The sequence below is a fragment of the Seriola dumerili genome, unplaced genomic scaffold, assembly GCF_002260705.1.
Source record: "Seriola dumerili isolate Sdu_G_001 unplaced genomic scaffold, Sdu_1.0 BDQW01000191.1, whole genome shotgun sequence".
NCBI lineage: Eukaryota > Metazoa > Chordata > Actinopteri > Carangiformes > Carangidae > Seriola > Seriola dumerili.
In genome coordinates this window covers 6,953,604-6,976,544 of record NW_019174446.1, presented here as the reverse complement: position 1 = coordinate 6,976,544, position 22,941 = coordinate 6,953,604, and the positions used below count along the sequence as shown (strand labels likewise).

Below are 22,941 nucleotides of genomic sequence, written 5' to 3'. Positions count from 1 at the left end.
ATCCAGTTATTAAAGTAAGTGCTGAAATTACTGATATCAAGCACTGGGTTTTAACGTATAGGTTAGTTTTTTGCTAAAATGGCATACATTCCAACATGATTGGTTTAAAAAGAAATGGCAGTGGCAATTGTTAAATCTTGCAAACACTGCAAGATGTGTTTTGGTAATTCCTCGTGCAAACCACCAATTGTTTATTTTTTTTTAACTCAGCACACTGGAGTGTATGTAATGAGAATATCACAACAACGATACATATTGCTGACTACAGAGAAATAAATCCAGCGAAGACGAAGTTAGAGCAAAAATTGCTTTTCAGGAGATTTTCTCAAAGACTCAATGGTTATGTGAAGACAAGGAGCTATATGACGACATTTAATGGGTTAGACTCAACCTCAGAGCGGCAGATGGTTTACCAAGCACTCAACATACAGCACTCAGCTCAATTGTGGCTCTATCCTTGATCCAAGCTTCCGCATAACCTTCCTCAAAAGGCTTTCATAAGGAGAGAGCCTGGGGAAATATCTTAACAACCAGGGTTATTTAGGGGTGAAATTGCATAGCCATGCAAGGGCATTTCAGTGTTATCTTATAAGCCTAAAATGACAATTAACAGAAGGGTTGACAGCAAACAAAAGCGGAATAGGGGAACACAGGAGAATTCTTTTTCCTGTCCTATCGGCTAGCTGCCAACAGGAAATGGCCCCTTTACAAGCTTATTCTAGCAGCCTCTTGCATGTGAATAGCGGGTCAACTCAAATTAAGTTCAACTCTACATGTCCCAAGGAGAGCAATTAGTTTCTTGCTACAGGTGGCACAAGGACATAACATATCCAGCAAAAGAAAATGTATAATTTTTTTCTTGACTACAATAATGATTTAAAAATTTAGTCCTAACTATGCAAATTTAATGCTCAAGGCAGGTTTTAAGGAGCAGTTTGATCAAGGTATATATGATGACTAATCACCTGACATATTTTGCTCAGCACTTAAAGCAAGCGATACTTCAAGTATTCCATACAGTACTCATTTCAGTATGGGGATGTTCTGTATTTTTTCTGAGTCCTTGCTCATATGGAAGTGCAACATCTTTATTGGACTCTTATGCTTGTTTTTTATACAGCCTCAATTTAGCATGACCTGACTAAGAAGACCCATCGCAGTGTAAAACACAATTTACTATGATGTATGAGAGCCTGTGCTGTCAAACATTAAAATGTGCGTTTTCTCTGCCGTTGAACATGGTTTCTTGCCGGGAGTGGATGGTGGTGGTCTCTTGCTAAGAGCTTCAGCCATCGTTGCATTTAAAAGACAAGAGGTTTTAATACGCTCTTTGAGCAGTGCTACTTCCTCAGGGCAGATTGGACGCTACTGTGACTCTCTATTGGAAAATGACGAGATGGTTCTGTCGGACTCGGGCTAGCTGGTTAGCATGCTTAATTCAAAGAAAAAAAAAAGTGATAGAAATTGAAGCAAAACAAGACTGAAAGTTAAGAAGGTTAACATTTGGCGTTGCTTTCCACCACTGGAGACAGCTCCTTGGCAAGTAAAGGAAAGAAGCCTGATACTGAACTTGCAACATTTGTTGTAGAGTTGTGAGTTAACAACTGTTACTGCTAATGTTGGCTATGCAGCAATAACAAAATTTACAAATAGCTCCTTTAAAACATCTTAAATGCTAGTATATGATTGATTGCCTTGCACAATGAAATCAACTGAAAAACAATGTTGGGGTCTACCAGAACAGTCCCAACATACTTTACCCATCTGGCTTTGGCAGGTTAATGTAGTCACATTGAAGCCAGTGAAATTATTTCAGTACAGTATGTGAGTTTTAGGTGATAGGAGTAAGTTGGTCTTAGCAGAGCTCTGTGTAGTCAGAAACACATGAGAAGGTGAGCTGGCAAGATCAACAAAAAGAAAAAGCTTCAAATATCCTCCACTACTCTCAGGTGACTCACTGCCCTTGACAGGCACAAAAACATGATTCCAAACTACTCCTATTGTTGCTGATCTGCTAATTTGGTCACGTTCAAACAAACAATGGAATTGAGCATTGAAAAGCATTTTACTACAATTCGATTGATATGTTATAAATGATGGTATATCTGCATGCCAGACCATCGTGATGGAGTATGCAATGAAACTTCTCTCCTTTGTTTTCTATCTCTCTTTAGTGTGCAATGTCTAACAAGCTGATAAAATGCTGTAGGATATCATATCCCTTTTGTGTTTATACATTTTTAATTTTGAAAAATGTTAGGTAGGCCCAATGCAGCAAAAGTAAAGGTAGGCCTTGTTTTCAGGACTCCCACACACACACACCTACCTCAATGCACATTTTATCAAATTGCCATGCTTTTGGTCTCTTTGACCTTTGTGCATACACTAATAGAGGTATTCACTGGCAGTGCTGCATGTAAAGTACAAGAATATGAGTAGCCTCTAGATATTGGATCACAGATGAGGTCACTCGATTTAAGCATTGCCATTACTACGTGTTGCTTTACTTATGACACTTTCCATATACAAAATGAAATTGGCCAACTTGTTACTTGTAAGAGCAAAACAATGTCAGCCGCAAAATTGCTTCAGGGTGAGAACCAAGATATCAAGTCAGACATCAAATAGTAACAGCCAGGGATGAGACAATAGGTTCCAAATCGCTAATCCTATTCTAAGGTGTTTTATGAATGCAGGGGTTTGTTGAGTATCTATCATGCCTTGATCACCAGTCCTATGTGATTACTCATAGTTTCTGGAAATAAAAAGACAGAAATGCTTATCATCTCAAGACTTGTAGAGAAAGGACTTTAGGGCACTTCAAAAGATGGCTATCTATAGGGAAAAGAAGGATTCAGAGCGCTCTGTTGTCTTCAGAAAAGATGTGTTGGCACGACAGGCTGGATGATGGCATTTGTTTTTTGGTCTAAAATCTTTGATCCAGACAACACAGACGCTTCTTTTCCTTTGCTTCTTGTTCGAAAATCCATCTTCTGAAAGAACATGGATAGGAGGACTTTTTATATCAATCAAACCCATGGGGCCATTTGAGCAGGATTAGAGGGTAAAATATAAGCTCCCATCTCTTACTATGTAAAAAAAAAAGAAAAAAAAAAGAAGCTCTGACCGCCCACCTTCTACCTCTTTACACTGCTACAGAAAAAACAACTTGTATATGAAACCTGCTGATCTGTAATTTGTTTCGCACTCAGCCTTCAAAGTCAAGTGTTGGTTTGTAAGGGAGCAGAGGTCTGTGATCTTGGGTCAGTAGCATTCTAATTCTGAGCCTTGATAAATTAGAATGGAGATGCTGCTTGCCACCAGGAACCTGCTAGAGGGGGCCCTGCTGGCAGTCTGTTAAATGATGCATCAACAGTAGGTGCTGCTGACTGCAACCAACCTTAGCAAAGTACACACAAATTTAGGCATACATAACCGAACATGAATGCATAAAACACATAAATGTGGGTGGGTGTGCAAATGCAAACATTTGAATTCACACTGTGAGGAATACTTACACAAGTAAACACAAGAACATTTAAAAAGCCACACAAAGACCTAAAAACATACCCACAGACTCATACACTCACACACTGAATAAACCAACCTTGACAGATTGGTGGGGGTCCATCCATCTGTAGCCTCTCTCCAAGACGACAGGTCAGAATCTCACTGCCCACCAAGGTGAAGCCTGGCAGGCACGAGTACCGAATAATATCCCCTGTGAGGTCATTTACACCCCCAATCATGCAGACACACACACGCAAAAATGCACACGCATGAGCCGGGAGTGGACATGAAAAACATATCCATCCATTCATCCGCCCACACACACACACACACACACACACACACACACACACACACACACACACACACACACACACACACACACACACATAGAGCTATGTTAGTAAAAGCTTCCTCAGTACAAGCACTTGAAACAGTAATCAACAACACATTTTCTAATGAAGATTGACATCCTCTAGCTGGAGTACTGAAGGCACTTCATTAGATTACAGAGCTGCAACCTTGCACACAAACACACACAAACACACATGCACATACACGTGCACACACACACAGACACACACATTTGAAATCAAACTAACACTCAATTTCAAAGACACAAAGTAAGGCAGCCACTAGCCACGAGTTCCACTTCATTTTGCTAATCACTTCTGAACACTGAAAATACTAACAGCATATACGGATAGTTAATTAGCCCTGCCCTCAAACTAATATTTCATTGCAAGGAGCACGAATACATGGAAAACACTCAAGAGGCAGGGAAGAAATACAAGAAGGAAAAGCAAAACGCATTAAATAAAAAAAAAGAGAAAGATAGAAACAAAGTCACGTTGCAGATGAAATGAGGAAGTAAAAGTAGTAAAACAAAAAAAAAAGAAAACCCATATATCTGCCCAGCATCTGTATCATAGAAAAATGTATATGTTCAAATGAAAATGTACTACAAAGCTATTTCAAAATGTGAAACGGACAGATGAATTAAGAAATTCACAAAAAAGGTAAGACATAGAAATACAAACAATGCTTTCAACAAACGAGTAATAGATTCAACTAACTAATCAATTAATGACCACAAGCATTTGATATGTCTACTCCTATTTTTTCACTCCATCCATGGCTGTCCAAGCAAATTACCTTATGTCTGGTGCAAATTTATTTTATTATATATTTTCGCTAGCCAGTAAACAAGCAAAATAAAATAAGACAAACCTATTTCAAACTCGTCATCATCAGTTAGGATAGTGGCATTGGCGACAGGAGGGGGTGGCTGACATGTTCTCAGTTGGTAAGCTGTTGGGGAGAGGACAAATGCTGAAATCTGCAACAGAGCACTGAAGAAAGAGATAGAAAGTTTGTGTGTGTGTGTGTGTGTGTGTGTGTGTGTGTGTGTGTGTGTGTGTGTGTGTGTTTTCTATTCAACTGCAGCACTTTCTTTACTCTCCCATCATACTGAAACTTGATTAGATCATAAATTGCCACCTATCACTGTTCATGATCATCAAAAACCAATCACTAATTTAGCTGAGATGGGGGACATTTTATTATTAATCAACTTCTTTTTGAGGGGGCGTTTTAATAGTGCAGCTGAAAAATAGGCATAAGAAGGCATTCATCATTTATCATTACACAGAACTGGAAGCAATACCGTGTAGCAAAATGAGAAAGGCCACATAATGACTCATAAAAAAAAAGGGAAAATTAAAGGCCTCCTGATGTAGAAGCATGAGGACGATCTCTTTCTGTTCTTTTTGTGATCTTAATTACTATAGCAGGGTTCCTGCAATGTGGAGAACTGAACATCAAATGAATAAGGGTCATTACAGCAGTGTGGAACAAGGTCTTTACTTAGATGGTATCAAAGGGGAGGTTACCATAATAATGCAGCACAAAGAAGCCGCTGGTGCTGAAGTCGCTGTGAAACTTGATGAGGATCTGATTGGCGGTGGTGGACACGCCCTCCTGTACAGAGTTGCCGCTGAACTGACCGATTTGAGGTGAGGCCTGGTCAGGTCCATCCCTTATTCACACATAAAGAGAAGCAGAGAGAGTACGAGATGTGAGGGAGGAGGAAGAAAGAGAGATTGAAAGAGTAAAGGGAGGAGGGTGACAGAGAGCAAGAGAGAGAGAGAGAGAGAGAGAGCAAATGATTTATGAATAAACACCAGTAATAACTTGCTGGGATCAAAGAGCAGGTCTAGTTATCCCCAAGCAGTCTAGTGAACCTAACAGTCATTCTGACGATCTGAGAAAAAGTTTCACATTAATCAGCAGTGTCAAAGTGGAAGCTGAGTATATGTTAATTTACAAGGCAGTGTAGTGCTGAAACTTTTGCCCCCTCCAGCTATGTTATATACGGTGGCAAGAACAAGTGAACCCTTTGGAATTATCTGCATTTATGTATAAATTTGTTATGAAATGTGGTCAGATCTTGATCTAAGTTTGAGTTTGTGTTTTCGAACAAACACCACATATTTAACTGATAACACACAAATCCTTTTTGTCCATATGGAATACATCATTCTAACATTCACAGTGTAGGTTGGGTAAAAGCATGTGAACCCCTCGGGTAATGAACAAAAGCTAACTTGAATCAGGAGTAAATCTGGAGTCCAGACAATGAAACAAGATTCGAGGAGTGGGTTAGAGCTACTTTGACTTATAAAAAATATTTTCCTATTCACAAGAAGCATCTGCTGATGTGAACCATGCCTCGCAAAAGAGATCTCAGAAGACTTAGGATCAAGAATTGTTGATTTGCATAAAGCTGAAAGGGTTGCAGAGTCATTTGAAAGACTTCAGATATCGATTAGTCCACAGTCAGATAAACTGTCTATAAATGGAGACGAGATAGTTCTGTGGCTTTTCTCTCTATAGAAGTGGGTGTTCAGCTAAGATGAAAGGCACAACACAGAATGATCAATGTGATAAAAATGAAGCCCGGAGTCACAGCTGAAGGCTTAAAAGAATCATTGGAGCTGGTTAACATCCCTGTTCATGAGTCTACCATAAACAAGTCATGGTGCATGGCTGCATGGAGCATGGCATGACCATGGCAGGACACCACAGAGGAAGCTGCTGCTCCCAGAAAAGACATCACTAACAACACTACTGGGAAAATGTTTGTGGACTGATAAAGCTAAGGTTGAATTGTTTGGGAGGAACATGCAACACTATGTATGGTGTAAAAACTGAAAACCAACATGAAAATTTCATCCAAAAGGTGAAGTAAGGTGGAGCAAGCATCATGATTTGGGGCTTTACTACCTCTGGACTTGGAGAGCATCAAGGGGAAAATTAATTCCCAAGTTTATCAAGGCATCATACAGTATAATGTCAGGGTGGCTGTCCACCTGCTGAAGCTCAGTAGAAGTTGGGCGACGCAGCAGGATAATGATCATAAACATCAAATTAAATCTACTACAGAATGACATCAAACAAAGAAAATCAACCTGTTCTCGTGGCTCAGTCAGAACCCAGACCTTCACCCAATAGAGATGCTGTGAAATGAACTGAAACGAGACACTCACACTAGACATCCTAAGAATATGTGTGAGCTGAAGCAGTTCTGTAGGAAGAGTGGTGCAAAATTCCTGTTAAATCAAAGGGTTCACTTACAGTGTGAATGGTTAATGGTTTAATGGGACACAAAATATTATAATTGTTTAAAAAAAACAGAAATTTAAAATTAAAACTAATTCCAAAAGGTTATGGTGGAATATATAAATTCTGCAACAATGTACACAATCCACAAGAGCTTTTGTGATCTCTTTTTTCTTCAGCCATTTAAATTTAGTTAGGACTGTTAACATTCTGTACATGCATACACAATGAGGGTGTATGGTTATCACTAAGCTTCAGCCCCCATGACCCTGCAAGGATGAAAGCATTTGTTACTTACAGAAAATGTATGGACGCTTATCACAAAATTCTTACACACTTAACTGAATACCATGAAGTATGAGGAAGTGTAGCCCTGGGAATCAAAATTTAATTGAATTATAATGACCTTTTTGATTTTCACCCTTAATGGAGAGCAGGGAGAGTAGGCTGTTATCTATGAAGGGTAGATATGTCCATGGGAGCATAAACCCACATCTACATTACTGTCAGTGCAGCACATGTCAGCTTGCTGTATCTTCACTTCAATGACATGGCAACACTCAACAAGACTAGGTCAAAACCTAGAGTATGGCTGGACCATGTCATAAGCTATCTGCACTCTTCCTAGTGTCAGTTTCAGCCCTTTATCTGTCGTCTTCTCTCTTACAATCTGTGCTCACATAGACAGTATTTTAATACAGCTGAATTCCCAACGAAGCTGTTCTCATTTACATGTTTTTCTGTTTCTGTTGTCAGACAATGGAAGTATCAAATAGTGACTGAAACATGGTCCATTAAGACTACATGTTAACCAGCAATCACTTCCAAGCCATTACCAAAGTGCTGCTCTGCACTGGTAAAATTCAGATTTTATAACTGTGACATTATATGACAAAATCACTTAACACATAAGTTATAGACAGAAGCTGGAGTGTGATTTCTGTCATATTTACATGTAAAACTATCACCCAGAGACAAAGTTATAAGCTCATTCACATCAGCTGCCACACAGTCAGCATAGGGAGATGTGCCTGCAGAGAGAAAGCCCGACCTCACGGGGCAATATTGAAGACTCTCTTCTACAGAAAGTAGCGAGGGTCTGTCCAAAAAGTCATTGGATTTGTCGCTTGGTGCTTTTTTCTTTTCTTTTTTTTTTTTAAAGTTGCTAAAGCGGTCTGAAAAGTCGGTTTATCTCACAACAAAGGTGCTAATTTGGCAAAATTGGTTGTTCATGTCCAATCATTTTGAAAGAGCAATGACCAATGAGGATCCACACTCCAACACTCTGCTGGCCAACCAATGGTGTAACTTTATCAGTCAGTCAGTCAGCAACATCCGCATTCATAGGGCTGGCCCAGAAAATCAAACTTTGATTTACACAAAATGTCATAGCACAATGAATAGGTGGCAAAGATGTGATAATGGTAATATGTTTCAAGTGATGGAAACAAGTCTACCAACTCCTTCAGGCACCTTTAAATTACAAAACAGATACAAAGATAAGAGGTTACAGCAGTACAGGTCACTGAAATAGTTGCTGGCATGATGCCAGCGGTGGATGAGATTCACTCTGAGATGCCGAAGGCCCTGAATGTTGTCAGCCTGTCATGTTTGACACATCTCTTGGACAGAAACATTTGGCAGTTGGGGCTGTGGCCCCAAGTAAAAGACTTTAAGTATCTATAGGCCTTGCTTCTGAATGAGGGTACAATGAAGTGTGAAAGTGACAAGTGGCATAGTACTAAAATGTCATGTTGAAAATGGAGCTAAGCCTGAAGGTGAAGTTCTCGATTTATGGACACAAAGAGCTGAAATGAGCTGCCTGTGCAGGTTGGGGTCATAGAGTGAGAAGCCAGATATCTGGGAGGAACTCAGAACAGACCTTCTGCTCCACCGCTCCTCCTAAAAACAGATAGTTGAGGTAGCACAGACATTTAATTAGGATGTCTCTGGGGTGGCTCCCCATGGAGTACATCTGACTGGGAGGAGACACTGAGAGCAGACCCAGAACATATTTTGATATTTCAGGTGGACTGGGTGGACCTCAGGATCCTCTAGGTGGAGCTGGGAGGAAGCGACTAAAAAATGGATAGACAGAGATTTTTTGTTCCATTTCTGCTGAGGTAGCTATTCTAACCCTATAATATTTCTACATCTGTAGGGTGATTAGGAGCAATGCTTTAGGACTAATCAATGGCAATATTGAATTTATAGGATTGAATCTGTATTGTGATGAGGTGCCTTGATTTGTCGGGTATCTTATTCACAAAAAACAGACATTCCCACCGGTTATCTTATATATATAAATTGTTTCTGAATTGATTTTTTTCAGGAAATTTACATCACATGTATCACTATTGCAACATTAAACCATGAACATTTCATCCATATCCCCCACCCGAAGATGGATGGATGGGTGGATGGCTGTGGGGTGATAATAGAATTTGTCATTAGCGGTGAAGCCATTTATGAAGCATGCATTAGCTGCTGACTGCAAGACACAGAAGCACCTCCACTAATCAGAGCAGGAGAGAACTTTCAAAACCTTGTAAGCACATTGTCATGATCTATATCTGAAATAAGTTGCCTAAATAAGTTTGATAAGAGTTTTTGTGTGTTGCATGTGGGGATATCTTAAATGCTGCTTTTCTCAGAGGATAAAAAGACAGATTAACACGAGGAGACAGTACTTTTCATTTGTGTATAAATGCTAGTTTGGTACAAGAGAGAAGTATTTCATTACTGGCACTTTCAGATAGCTCCAGGCCTGTTCACCTGAATGATGTAGTCTAAATGCCTTTTTGTATGTGTATATACCTTTAATATCTTAGACATTTAAAAAAAAAAAGTCTTATTGCAGTTTCATTTCAGAGTGATCAGCAAAATGGGAGGTGGCAGTCAGGCAGGGAAATGAAATGTTGCTACCAGGGGACAGATTGTTTATGCACTGTTTCATTTGAAAACAGGAGTGCCAGTAGCTCCCTCCTTCTATACTATGAATTGTAGCCCCAGATGCTGGAGGGCATTTCCCTCCTCCATCACCCATGAGGGCAGCTCCATGACTGCCTAAGGCTTACTATACTATAGAGAGGCTACAGAAAGGTAGAGGTAGACAAAGAGACACAGATGCTGGAGTGATAGGAGGCAGGTAGTATAACTGTGCTACTCTCTGTCAAGAGACAGTTTCTATTGTTTCTACATAACTAACAAACATCCACAGTAACTCCAAATTAATGTTTTCACTGTGATACACATTTATGTCTTTTTATGCAACACTCACACTGGGGATCTGGAGTTAAACATCTACCATAAGTTTGGTGAACAGGGGAACAGGGACACAGTGACTCTGACTTTACTTCAGTTTCTTTTATTTCATCACGTACCACAATCTTTTTTCTTTTTTTTTTTTGTTTTAGCAGGGGGCCGTAAGGAAATAAGTTGTCAGGGGAAAAATGAATCCACAAATGTCCAGACAAAGGTCAACATACCTGGATGGTTCTTGGCTCATCTAATATGGGTGTCACACCAAAAGCTGTGAGCAGAACTTGTCCAACTGGCCCATGGCCTTAACATTTTGTGCAGCTGTTGAGTTTGCTTTTGCGACAAGTAAGGGAAAGACCCATTCCATACAGAGTGAAAATCTATATTCTTCAATTGTTTTTGACCATGTTAACATATATGTTAACAAGTTAATAAATAGATGGGAAGAGAGAGGATGGAGTGAAGTCAAAACAAAGAATATCAATACCTGTTTTACCATTCTAGGACAATTGGGTCAGTATTTATAGTTTAACTCAAGCCACAAATGGAGAACAAAAAATGAGTTCACAATATCTACAATATTGAACAGAGAAATAAACCTCATATGGGAACAAAGGCACAGCCTAAAACCTCAGTGACATTTCTGACCTACAGCACAGTTAAGAGACCCCCTCTGATGAAAATCAAGTTTTTAGCTTCAGCCTGGGACTCATACATCACAAACATAAGGAACCAGTCCTGTCAATTTGAGGTGGAGTAAAATAACCTTGTCAGTACAGTGAGCAAGAGTTTGCATTAGCACAACGACTAAGAGTAGTAGTAGAAGAGTATTTTCACATACTTTAAAATGTTTGGAGGGGAACTTTAAGAAAAGAAATACAACTTGTCAAACCTTTTGTGAGCTGCTCCATTTGCAATGCACTGTATATATAGTACAAAATGGTGCAAACTGCAACGAGGATATAGACACATTTTGTGGCTCACTGCTTAGTATTATTTGTAAAATCTGCATCACATGTTTGTAAATCCCACAGACATCACTTCTAATTCAGGAGGACTGCCCCCAGACAATTGTCAACAGAAGTCTGCATGCAGCTTTGTCTGTTCGATGTGTGCCATAAGCTGATGAGTGATGAATGATGAACGTCACACTGAGATAGAAATGAGAACTTACCACACAGTGATGTAGTCGTAGATTGGCTCTGTATTTATAACAGAGAAATTGATGGAGATGCCATACCCAGGAGGTACTCTGACAGTCCACATGCAGTCCTGGAAGTGTGGATACTCGGCTGGGTGTCCAGGAGAGTAAACAGTGCCATTCATGGATGTTATATTCCCACCACAGAGAGCTAGATGGAGAGAAGAAAGTCAAAGAGGCTGGATAAAAATAGAAAGCCAGTCTTTGATTAACCTCAAGTTGTAAATCTTTTATGGCTGTATGACCACTACCTGTTGATAAAACAAACCATAACTGCATGTTATTGGGTTATCACTGACATACTGGGGGGGGGTGCACCTGTTTGATACGACTGCGGGGGAGGGTTACTAGATTGCCGTTAACTTGATGACACTGAGTATTTCTGACACGAAAACTCCCCCCATCATGCCCCATCAGAGGGAATGTGCTAAAATTTGACTTTGAACTAGGAGTCAAAGCCAAAGCACTGCCCTCCAGATCAAAAAGAACTGTAAACTCGACAGGGACAATACGGCGTCTACAGAGCAAAACAAAACTACTTCTCTCCCTCAAATGCCAAACTCGTAGGTAGTGCTTCACTTAACTAATGAGAGAAAAGACATAATCTATCATACCAAAGAAACATCTGAGAGGTCTCCTTGAAATTTACAACAGAGACAGGCATAATCAGCTTTGTAATAAAGACTTGCAAATGCTCCATATATCATTATAATGGGCTGTATCAGTTTATAGTTCAGTAAAGTGGTGGCACTGTACTTTGGTGGTAAAAGTGAGTCAGACGCTTTAAAGTGCCAGAATAACGGACGTGACAACAAGCAGACTGAAAAACATGTATTCTTCTATTAGAAATAACTTCAAAGAGCTGGTTTTCTAGTGGGTAATGATGATAGAAAAGCATTTCTGTCTTTACTTTAGTCAGCTTCTCAGAAAGTAGTATGCATGACTTTCTAGAGGACTTTAGAAAGATTTTCCACACTGAGTTTGGGGAAACAGTGACAGAAAAACATCAAAGAAAAGGCATTTCATGACTGATAAATATAATTTGCTGATTCTGTAGATGTAGGTTATTTTTTTTTCTGCACAGACGCAAAAAAGATGGAAAACACCTGTTGTGATTATAAAAGACACTAGCCAGTCACCTTCGCAGCGAGGTATGGGGTGATTCCAGTTTCTGCTGACTCCATGCAGACATGTGAGGGATGGCTCTCCAAGCAGAGTGTAACCCAGGAGGCACTCAAAGGAAATAGTCATCCCCACACTGTAGTCCTGACCGATCACTATGCCATTACGAAACGGTCGTGGGTCCGGACACCTCTGTAGCTCATATGCTGGGGAAACATCAAACCCATACAAAGCAGAGGAAGTTTATGGAACATAAGACTCCAGAAAACAAATAATAATACCCTGCCACTATAATACTGTGTACTCTAACAGCAATGATGACCTCAAAGAACCAAAGCCGGTCTTGTGGCCTGCTAAGAACTGTGAATCTTGCATCAGTGGTAAAAATCTGTTCAGGTTGCCTATATTAGGTAAAAACCTAAGAACACATATACAGATTATTTAAGTTACAAGCTCACTGTATATGATCTTTCATATCCATATTCATAATATTTCATATTCATTTCATATTAACATTCTTCGTTCCTATGGTGGTTGAAGTCTTTTCTAAACCTTGATAAACTGAAAAATGTGTGTCTGGTTTCTTTTCCAACTTTTCCAATGCAAGGTTCTGTCCAAAAACTTAAACTGTGTTGCCAGTCTATTACTAATATTTATTTTCTACATTCTAAACCAAAACACCCCGCTGACATAGCCAACACTATTACTATTCAAGGATATGTGCTACTGAATGTATCAACAGAGGTCAGTATTGATTTTTTATTCTTAAACTTTTTTTAATCTTTCGACCTCAGAGGAAGCATCTGCCTTGCAGGACTAATCGCTGGTCCCTGGTCTAAAAACAGACTGATAGTCTTCCAAGTGTTCTATTAGCATTACCACTCTTCAACTTTCTTATACTTTTTCAGCTGCTGCTATGATACCACCAATCTTGCCTCCTCACCCTGGTAGACAATGTGGAAGCCGGGTTTGTTCTGGGAGTAGTCACTGTGGAAGAAGAGAGTGGTCTCGTGGGTGGTGCTAAAGAGGGAGTTGGGGACCACGGGGCCACTGAACCGATCAATCACTGTTCCTGTCTCCAGACTCCCGCTGCGCACCTCCAGATAGTCATGAACAGGCTCTGTTGAGAAGTTCAGAAACTGCAGATGGATCCCTGAAAAACAGAAACAATGGGTTAATGTAGGAGAAAATTTAAAGAATATACAAATAATGTCAGTGAGTGAATGTGTATGTTCCTTAGGAACAGTAGGAGAGGAGAGGAGAGGACAGGAGAGGAGAAGACAGGAGAGGAGAGGAGCAAGCAGAACAATGCAGAAGAGAGCAGCACAGAAGAACAAGCAGAACAAAAAAGAAAAAGAGAGAGGAGAAGAAGAAAGGAAAAGACAGAGGGGGGATGACAGACCGAAGCCAATAGGGAGCTGAACTCTCCAGCTGCAGTCCAGGCTGCTCTGGTAATTCCCTGGGAAGCCAGGGCTGAGGATGACGCCGCTGAAGTCTGTCATAGACCCGCCACACTGAGCTGAGGGAGACCAACCAAGGAGAAAGAACATGTCACTTCTCCACAGAGCGGCTCAATGGGAAAACAAAGAAAAACAATGACTACGGGGGCAAATCTGCAGAGAGGGCAAATAGCATTGTGTATGTATGTGCAAGTTAAAGGACATGCATCAATGCTGGGTATGTGGTCAAGAAAGAGAAAGAATGGTGGTGCTGTTTTTGTGTGCATTTACCACAAGTGCACATAAGCATGTGTATGTTCTTATGCGTTTATATGCAGACCGGACAAGGGGCAGGAGAGAAAATGAAGTGCTGCATGTGTGCTTTATGAGCTTCAGATTGGTTTTGGGTGTGTCTCTGTGTTTGAGCATGTTTGTGAAATGTGCTTGTACATCTCTGCTTGACTGTGTGGATTATGCTCCATAAGGGCATTTGTGAAAAACATAACAGACTGAGGCACATTCCTTGTTTGTTGGTGCTTTAAATTAAAATAAATGAGGGAGTCAATATTCAGCACAGCACCACAGTACTCAGCAGTGGCAGTGATTACTTCACCCTCCCCCCTGCAACACGCCACCTCTCTTCTTTGACTGTGCGTTAGAGAACACTTCAGCTTGCTGTGAAGGTTACACTCATCCCCTCCCCTCCTGTGGCACTTGCCCTAGTCTTACATAAACACCCAGGTGTAATACAATTACAGTCACCAGAGGCATCAATGTAAACCTGTAGCTGAATCATTCCTCTTTTTCCCATCCCAATCTTAACAGGCCCATTTATGTAGCAAATGGTTTGAAACGAAAGGGGTATTGCCACCATTTCTTTGGGGTCCATGAAACAAGGCCAGAATGGGGGGAAAAAACTATCTTGGGATTTGATTGTGCTCCTGGTGAGGGAAACCTGCTTGACCTGTTTGTGTATGAATTGAAAGCAAAGAGGAGAGGAGAAGCACTTATGAGGATGTTATGCTGTTTGTGCAGGGGCATGCAACCACTTTGATGTGAGTTTATCAGCAACAAAGTGAATACAGATCCTGGGGTGTTGGGATCAGCGTATGCACTGCAGACGGGCGAGGAGCTGAGCTAACGAGCGAGCACACGCATTCAAGAAAAGGCCTGTCAACAGTAAAGCTGAGATTTATGTCTGCAGTGAACTGTGAAAACCACAGGGACAGAACATTTACATGAAGAGCAAAGTGAGTGTGTGGTTGCATGAAAAAGCGCCTATCTCTGTGTGTTTATATGTACTGTAAGGGTGTGCTTGCACTAGTATGTGTGTGGTTTTGTGTTCAAGTGTAATTGGGGGCAACAGAACAGTGAGGTGTCAAAACAAAAAGTGGAGCACTTCCTTAGTAATCTCTGGAATCTATCACTGTGGCAATCAACTTCAGAAGAAGTGTCAGGGGAGGCTAGAGACTCTCATCAGGGGTATCAAAAATCAAACAACACACTGAGATGGTGCAAAGCCCTCAACTGGAGGGGAAAGCAGAAAATTCATAACACCCCCCACCCCAAGCCGCCCACACCCACCCACCATCCCCTTCTCCGATCCTACAATAAAATTGTTGCTTTCGCTAATACAATAACAAGTCCTCTGTGACGCCACTGATCTATTGTGTGGCTGTGTATGAGTAAAGTATTGACATGGGAGAAATAAGGAAGAAGAAAGGATGAACAAGGAAAAAGTCAATGAGAAAAGGTGAATGGCAAGAGACAAAAAAAAAAAAAAGAGTGAGTCTGTGTATGATGCAACAAATATGCGTTTGTTGTCTGCAATAATACCTCATTGAAACCCTGAATGCTGCTGATGTCAAACAGTAGAAAATAACACATTACCTAAACACAAAGGTACAGGGTAATTCCATCTTCTGACGGGACCAGGCATGCAGGTAATATATGCATTACCCTGTTGAGGAAAACAAACAAAAACAATACATTCACCGAAACATCGCGCAATGAAAAAAAAATAAAAGAAAATGAACACCAAGAGATCAAACCGACAGGTGCTTGCAGCAGATTTTACATCTGTCCTGTAGATCTTTGGAATTTGTTAAAAGTCAGAGTTTTTTTATTCCCCAAAATGTGTAAATATTTGATGGTATCAAGAGTAGGAGACGGACCTCTTGCTGCTAGCTAGAGTACAAGCTGAACTCAAAAGACTCATACTTGTGCTTTTGTTTTCACAATGGCCTGCAGTCTATTTCTAGTATTCAGACTCTCAGCCTGAAGATGTGTGTATGAAGTTACTGGTTGGTCCAGAGAGAATGGGAGAAGAAGTGAATGGCCAGGCCTGGGAAGAAAAATCGGTGTGGGATTAGTGAGGTGACTGTTAACACAATCCGTTGCCCATGGCCTCGGAAAGTTCTACAGCTCAAAACGCCACCACTACACTATCTACTCGGGGAGGATTGGAGGAAGTTAAAGCTGCTTTGTAACAGCACACACTCACACGAATATCCAAGCAGATAAGCACACAAGCAAAGTACACAGAAACACACGCACACACTTACAAATAAAGATGCAAGCATTAATACACGGACCGACCCCACTTTCGTGCACTTACTCACAAACACAGATGTCATAGAGAAAGTATTTTGTAACGCTGCCTTGACACGTTCATCCTTTCGGGTATTCCCTTGAAATTGTCACTCCAGGCAGGTAGATATGATTCACTTATCATAAATATAAGAGAGCTGCTTTGACAGACTCATATGCTTTACTAGCTCTGAATGCTCTCACCCACCTGCAACGAGAAGCCTTGATCACACTGAAAGGAAACCATGTCACCCACGGTGTAGCGGTCTCCCACTTTTTGGCCGTTACTGGGAGGCAGCGGCTCTGGGCACGAATCCAAACCTATTGCTTAGGACAGAGTCACAACACACAAGTGTGGACAGCGATCATTCTTCTGCACAATATGTATACAATCAAAACCTGCATTCTTCTCAAAGCATTTGATATTGTTTCATTGTTGAACATCCACTGTATATTTAATGTTATCATTTACATTTAATCACCCAATACCTATGAAGAAAAGGGAATAATTAAATTAAAACCAAATGTTTTAACATGTAATTACACAGTGCCTCATTTTAATATGCTTGTAATTGCATAATAATTGAGTCCACCCCCCATATCGTTTAGAAACTGGGACAAGCCACAAAGCTATTCTACTGGTGGCTGTAATCGCAAAATCCTTCCGACTATGATCTGAAGCAATCACAGTGAAATTACAAAGCCATCCCTTAAGTATTACTTGACAGAAGCATTGAGCTCCATTGGAACAAAGTGATTACAGTGCCACTTGCCAGGTACTGAGAGGTCTGATATTGTGTTTTATGGTATAAAAGCAATGGTTATCCAAGCTTTGGGGTACGTTAATGTCAGATATCTGAGGTAAATTTAAGCTAAATTCACTTCCAAAAAAAAATCCAAAAAAATCACATATAGAATAGTTTGAGTTTCATTTGTCCTAAAAGTGAATAAACTAAATACACAGAAAAGACTTGCAGACAGAGAAAAACACATCTCACACTTCCTTCATTGAAGCTCATTTTGTAAGTTTTCCAACTGACACAAGTCATCTGTCAATAGGTTGTTAGAATGCTTATTTGGATGCATAAAATTACATTAAAATAGTCTGAACTGCTCCAGCAGAAATACAAGAGAAACCAACTGTAATGACTCTGAAAAGCACATATACAGTACAGTCATACATAATTTTTTTTGGCACATTACTAGTAAGCAGGCGGTGGGGTGAGAAGTAGTGGGAAGGAAGATATACAAACACAGCAGCACAAAAAAGACAGATGTATCTCCACTTATGTGGGGGCACAGATAACACATACTCACACCACTCACCAAAAGAAAAATATGTACAAAAATGTAGAAAACTCTCACACACAAGCCCACTCAAAGAGTTAGCGGGTCCAAACAAATAGTTGGGTGGATGAATGTAAACACAGCAGAAATGTCCACACAAGATTCAGAACAATTCACAGGCAACTCTTCAAAGCTCAGAATAAAGGGAGTGGCCACTCCACTCTGCATCTAGTGAAAGTGAGAGAGAGTATTCGAGTGGGAGGAGACGGTAATCTAAGAGACGTAGAGCAGGAAGCTGAGTATGAGAGCAGCCACAGATAGAACTAAAGAAGAGTTACTGTACTACTGGGGTGGGTGGATTCTTCGATGCTGTGAAGCTCTGGGTTTAAATAAAAGTATTACTTCGAAAAATTCAAATGACTTTGAAATTGTTGATTGATTTCAAGGAGATTTGGTAATGCAATTCATTAAGCGGTGTTTGCTGCTATAGTGTAAGGCTGCCATGAAGTAGGTTTGATATCAAAGAGAAATGAAGCTATAAATTAAACAGTTTCATGAAATAATCATGTGTCCTAACTGTAGGGAACAATCAACCTTCCCCTTGCAGCGTTCTATGAAATGAGTAAACTCTTTAATAAAGAAGTGCATTCACATTTTCTTCATTGAGAGAAGGAAAATAAGGATTCAAGATTCAAAGAGTGAAAATAATAAATTATTGGTGAAATATTGTAATACAGGATGCTATGACAACTGCTTGCATTATATACAGGAACAAAACAAAAAGTGTAAACGTGCATCCATATATTCATACCTGTCACACGCAGCACACCACAAATGTCAGTGGGCCGTCACCGACCCCCAAAGTAAAACACTTTGTTGGTAAGAATATACTAAAGCCTGCATTTATCAGTCATATCAAACATACACAGTAAAGGTCCAGTTTCCACAGCCAGGGGCAGTGTGCCAGATCGTAACTGGGCACAAATACTGTAGACCTTTGCACTCTGGTCAGGGTGCCCACTAACAGACGGCACTGGTTCCCAGTGTGCTCCAGATGGGTTCCAGTCACTGTCAGAATACAAATTTTAGCGGGGACTGTTGTCACCCTGCTGTGAGAAGGTCGGCACCCAATGTTCCTGAATGTGAAACTGCGTCTGGAAGGAGTCCCGTCCTTATCAAGAATGCCTGATATTTTCAACAAGATGCCTTGTTGATTGTATCTAGCCAATGCAATTTTACTAGTGTGTCACCAGTTTCTATTGATGTGTGCCCACTTTCCGAGTGTAGCCGAGAGTTTTATCTGCTCTTGCTTTCAATTTAATGTGAATCAGCATACATTTAATTATTTTAATAATCTTTAAAAAAATCTAAGTTGGACCTCCAAAGAAAACAGTTTAGAGTGGAAAAAAGTAGGACAAGGTTAGCTGCAAAATATTATTCCAAGCTAATTGATAAATCCAAGTGAGCTACAATGGTTTGATGCAGAAGCAAAACATGCAGGTCACACAACACAGAACTGTTTACTGAGTGTAAAAGAAGTCTCTTCGTAAGGTTACACACAAATACCACAGTAATTTGATGGTTCAAGTTCACAAAGCATAGTACTGACGTTGTACACTGTCAACAGCACAGTCAACTGAGAGTTTCAGATAAGAGAGACATGCTTTAGGTTGGTGGTGGCATACGCAGAGTGAGCAAGAGTTTCTGCCTCAGTCATTTAATAGCTAATGGTATTTTAATTTTCAAACTATGAATTGTGATAATTAAAATCGCAAACATCCCATCTTTTTTATCTTTTTCTTTATGCTGATCATCATCATTCTCATCCTTAACCATTAATATATTGTATTTGTGCCACCTTCATAAATAAATTAAAGAACCAGTCTAGTCAGTTTGACGACCAGCTGATCTCCACCATTAACTGAGAACAAAACAATATTGTTGAGTTTACCATCATGATAAATACACTAATTGTAGAGATATCTGCAGGTGGAGTCGAGTGTGGGATTCAATTAATCATGAAGCATATCAGTTTCTTTCATCATCTTCAATACAGCGGTACAGGAGGAAAGGTGTCTCTGAACTAAGTACATATCCTGAGGACGTGTGTATAAAAATACAGAAGGTTGTGTACCTACAGTGTTGTGTTATGTGATATAGTGTAGGATCAGATAAAATAATTAAAATCCACACACTATTAATCTGTAAGGCCCACTGTTGCAAAATTACAACGTCATATTTAACCATCCTAAAAAAAGATCTCTGAATGTTTTGTTTTTTTTCTAAAGACCACATTTTCATAGTCAATGGGTCCTATTGTTTATCCTCACAATGCTATTGGATAGAATATGTGTTTATAGGTCTGGTCATCTGACCATGAACTCACACTACCTGCGAAATGTCCTCCAAGCTCATGTGTTTTCTCTGTTTTTTTTTTTCTAGTTTAGACCAGAATTGAATAAATTCATTGCTTTTGTTATTGGAATCTGTAGCAGCATTTAACACTCGATCGGTATCTAATCAGTTTAAAATAAAATTTTTTTACTGATCCTGGGCTTTTTTAGCTTTGTGTGTTTGCCCAATAGGTGCTTGTTGCATTAGGAGCCTGGAAACAGGTTCTGGGATGGGTTGGGGGATGCTTGTTGCTTTGTTCATGCCCACATTGAAGACCATTCTCACCTGTCCCTGAATAATTCAACAGGCATATGTTCTGGAGGACGGATGCATGGATCCCTTTTAATATGATAATAGAGGACAGAATAGGCCAAGCAGAGTAGTGGAAGTGTTCAGTGTGGAGATCCAAGTCCTAATCAAAATCCTTTCCATAGTCACACAATACTGTCTGTCTATTCTTACAGGTTATCCACTACAAATATTACTCATATGTATCTTATATATGTATCTCATTATTTTTTTCCATTTCAGAATGCCACCAGCATGGAGAGATCGCCTATACACTGTGACTCTACACTCTGTGGACTATGACAAAATTTAGTTTTATAAATGGAACATGTAGATTTGTAATGTAAATTTTATCCTAAGTTTGTATTGATAAATGACTATTCATAAACATATGACTGTTGTGTTATTAGTCACAATGTATGGCTAAATAGGCAGTCAACCCTGCAAATGAAACCTGAGTTGTTCTGTATATTTGTTCAGACAATGTGAGTACAAATACAGAAATTCTACTCCCATGTTGCAATATTACGTACAATATTATATTTTCCTAAAAACTTACTAAAACATAAAAAATTTGAAAACCCTTTCATTTAATTTTTTTTTTTTTTTTTTGCACATATCTTTTCTATGTCTTGGTTTTAAAGGGTTAAACCTATAAATAACTACATGCAACACATTCCATGAGACAGACAATGAAGTTGGAACACACATATCTTCCTGTGACTGATGTGTACAGAAGTATTTAACCAACTGAACTCTAATGACCTTATATATTTCACAATCAGCTGTGGGTGGTGGTATTAGTAAGACTGACTTACTAATGCAAACCATTACAGCCTTTAATAAAGTATAAAATGTACTTGGGGTTCCATTTCCATCTATAGTAAATGAAAAACAATGTAAAGGCAAGTGAAAGAAGCTTTTTTGTTTTTTTTTGGAATGTTCTACACTCACCAACGCTGAATAAAGAACACCATACGAGTACTGGGTAGAGCCTCCCCCTGCTCTCAAAACAGCCTCAGTTCTTCAGGGCCTGGATTCCACAAGATGTTGGAACATTCATGCTGTGAATCTCCTGTTCTACCAAGTACCAAGTACACTGAACTCATCGTCATGGTTATGAAACCAGTTTGAGATGACTATTACTTCGTAACATTGTGACATTATCGTGTTGGAAGTATCCATTAGAATATGGTAAATTGGTAAATAAAGGTAAATAAATTAAAATTGAAGGTACATTGTGGCCATTAAGGGATGCATTGTCATCAACAATGCTAAGATAGGCTGTAGCAATCAAACAATTGGTGTTAAGGGGCCTAAATTGTTTCATGGATTCATTATGTTGATGCCAAATTCGGACCCTACCATCTGTGTGCCTCAGCAGAAATCCAGATTCATCAGACCAGAATACGTTTTTCTAGTCTTTATCTGTCCAGTTTTGGTGAGCTTGTGCCCACTGCAGCCTCAGATTTCTGTTCTTGGCTTGCAGGAGTGAAACCCGACGTGGTCTCCTGCTGTTGTAGCCCATCTCCCTCAAGGTTCCACATGTCGTACATTCTGAGATACTTTTCTGCTCACCACAGTAGCAGAGAATCGCTATCTGTGTTACTGTTTTTTTTTTTTTTTTTTCTGTTAGCTCCGACCACTCTGGCCATTCTCCTCTGACCTCTCTCATCAACAATTCACAGAATTATCGCTTGCTGGATGTTTTTTGTTTTTCACACCATTTTGAGTAAACTCTAGGGACCGGTGCATGTGAAAATCCCAGGGGATCAAGAGTTTCAAACCAGGTCGTCTGCACCGACAATCACGCCAAGTCACTGTGATCACATTTTTCCCATTCTGATGTTTGTTAAACATTAACTGAAGCTCCTGAGCTGCATCTGCATGATTTTATACAATGCACTGCTGTCACATGATTGGCTAGTTAGAGGCGAACAGAAGAGTTGTATAGAACATGCGAACAGACACAAATGATAGAAAGACAGCAGCACAGTCATTTATATTCAGTTGCAGTGCGCAATCTGACAACACAACACACAATATGATTACTGCTTCAAAGTAATCAAATACAGGCACTGACCAGGTGACTTCTGCCGTTGGTTATAAATAATTATGCATGTAAAGATGCAGCATTGATCTGGTCTTCTAAGACCAATACATATGATGAGAATTTACCTGAAAAGTGCATTATCGAGGTGATCTGGCATTAGATTAGCATTTACAGAA

At 39.8% G+C, this 22,941-nt stretch overlaps 1 protein-coding gene across 1 annotated transcript in view; it reads right to left on the bottom strand.

Moving 5' to 3' along the window:
- csmd3 (CUB and Sushi multiple domains 3) overlaps window positions 1-22,941 on the bottom strand; it is a 216,856-nt gene that overhangs the window by 57,112 nt on the left and 136,803 nt on the right. Inside the window, exons 38-46 of the mRNA XM_022753266.1 lie at window positions 16,952-17,070; window positions 16,045-16,114; window positions 14,118-14,234; window positions 13,659-13,868; window positions 12,733-12,921; window positions 11,567-11,744; window positions 5,403-5,548; window positions 4,741-4,821; window positions 3,608-3,721 (exon numbers count right to left, since the gene is read on the bottom strand). Of these exons, the coding sequence (XP_022608987.1) occupies window positions 3,608-3,721; window positions 4,741-4,821; window positions 5,403-5,548; window positions 11,567-11,744; window positions 12,733-12,921; window positions 13,659-13,868; window positions 14,118-14,234; window positions 16,045-16,114; window positions 16,952-17,070 (1,224 nt within the window). The remainder of the gene's footprint in view (window positions 1-3,607; window positions 3,722-4,740; window positions 4,822-5,402; window positions 5,549-11,566; window positions 11,745-12,732; window positions 12,922-13,658; window positions 13,869-14,117; window positions 14,235-16,044; window positions 16,115-16,951; window positions 17,071-22,941) is intronic.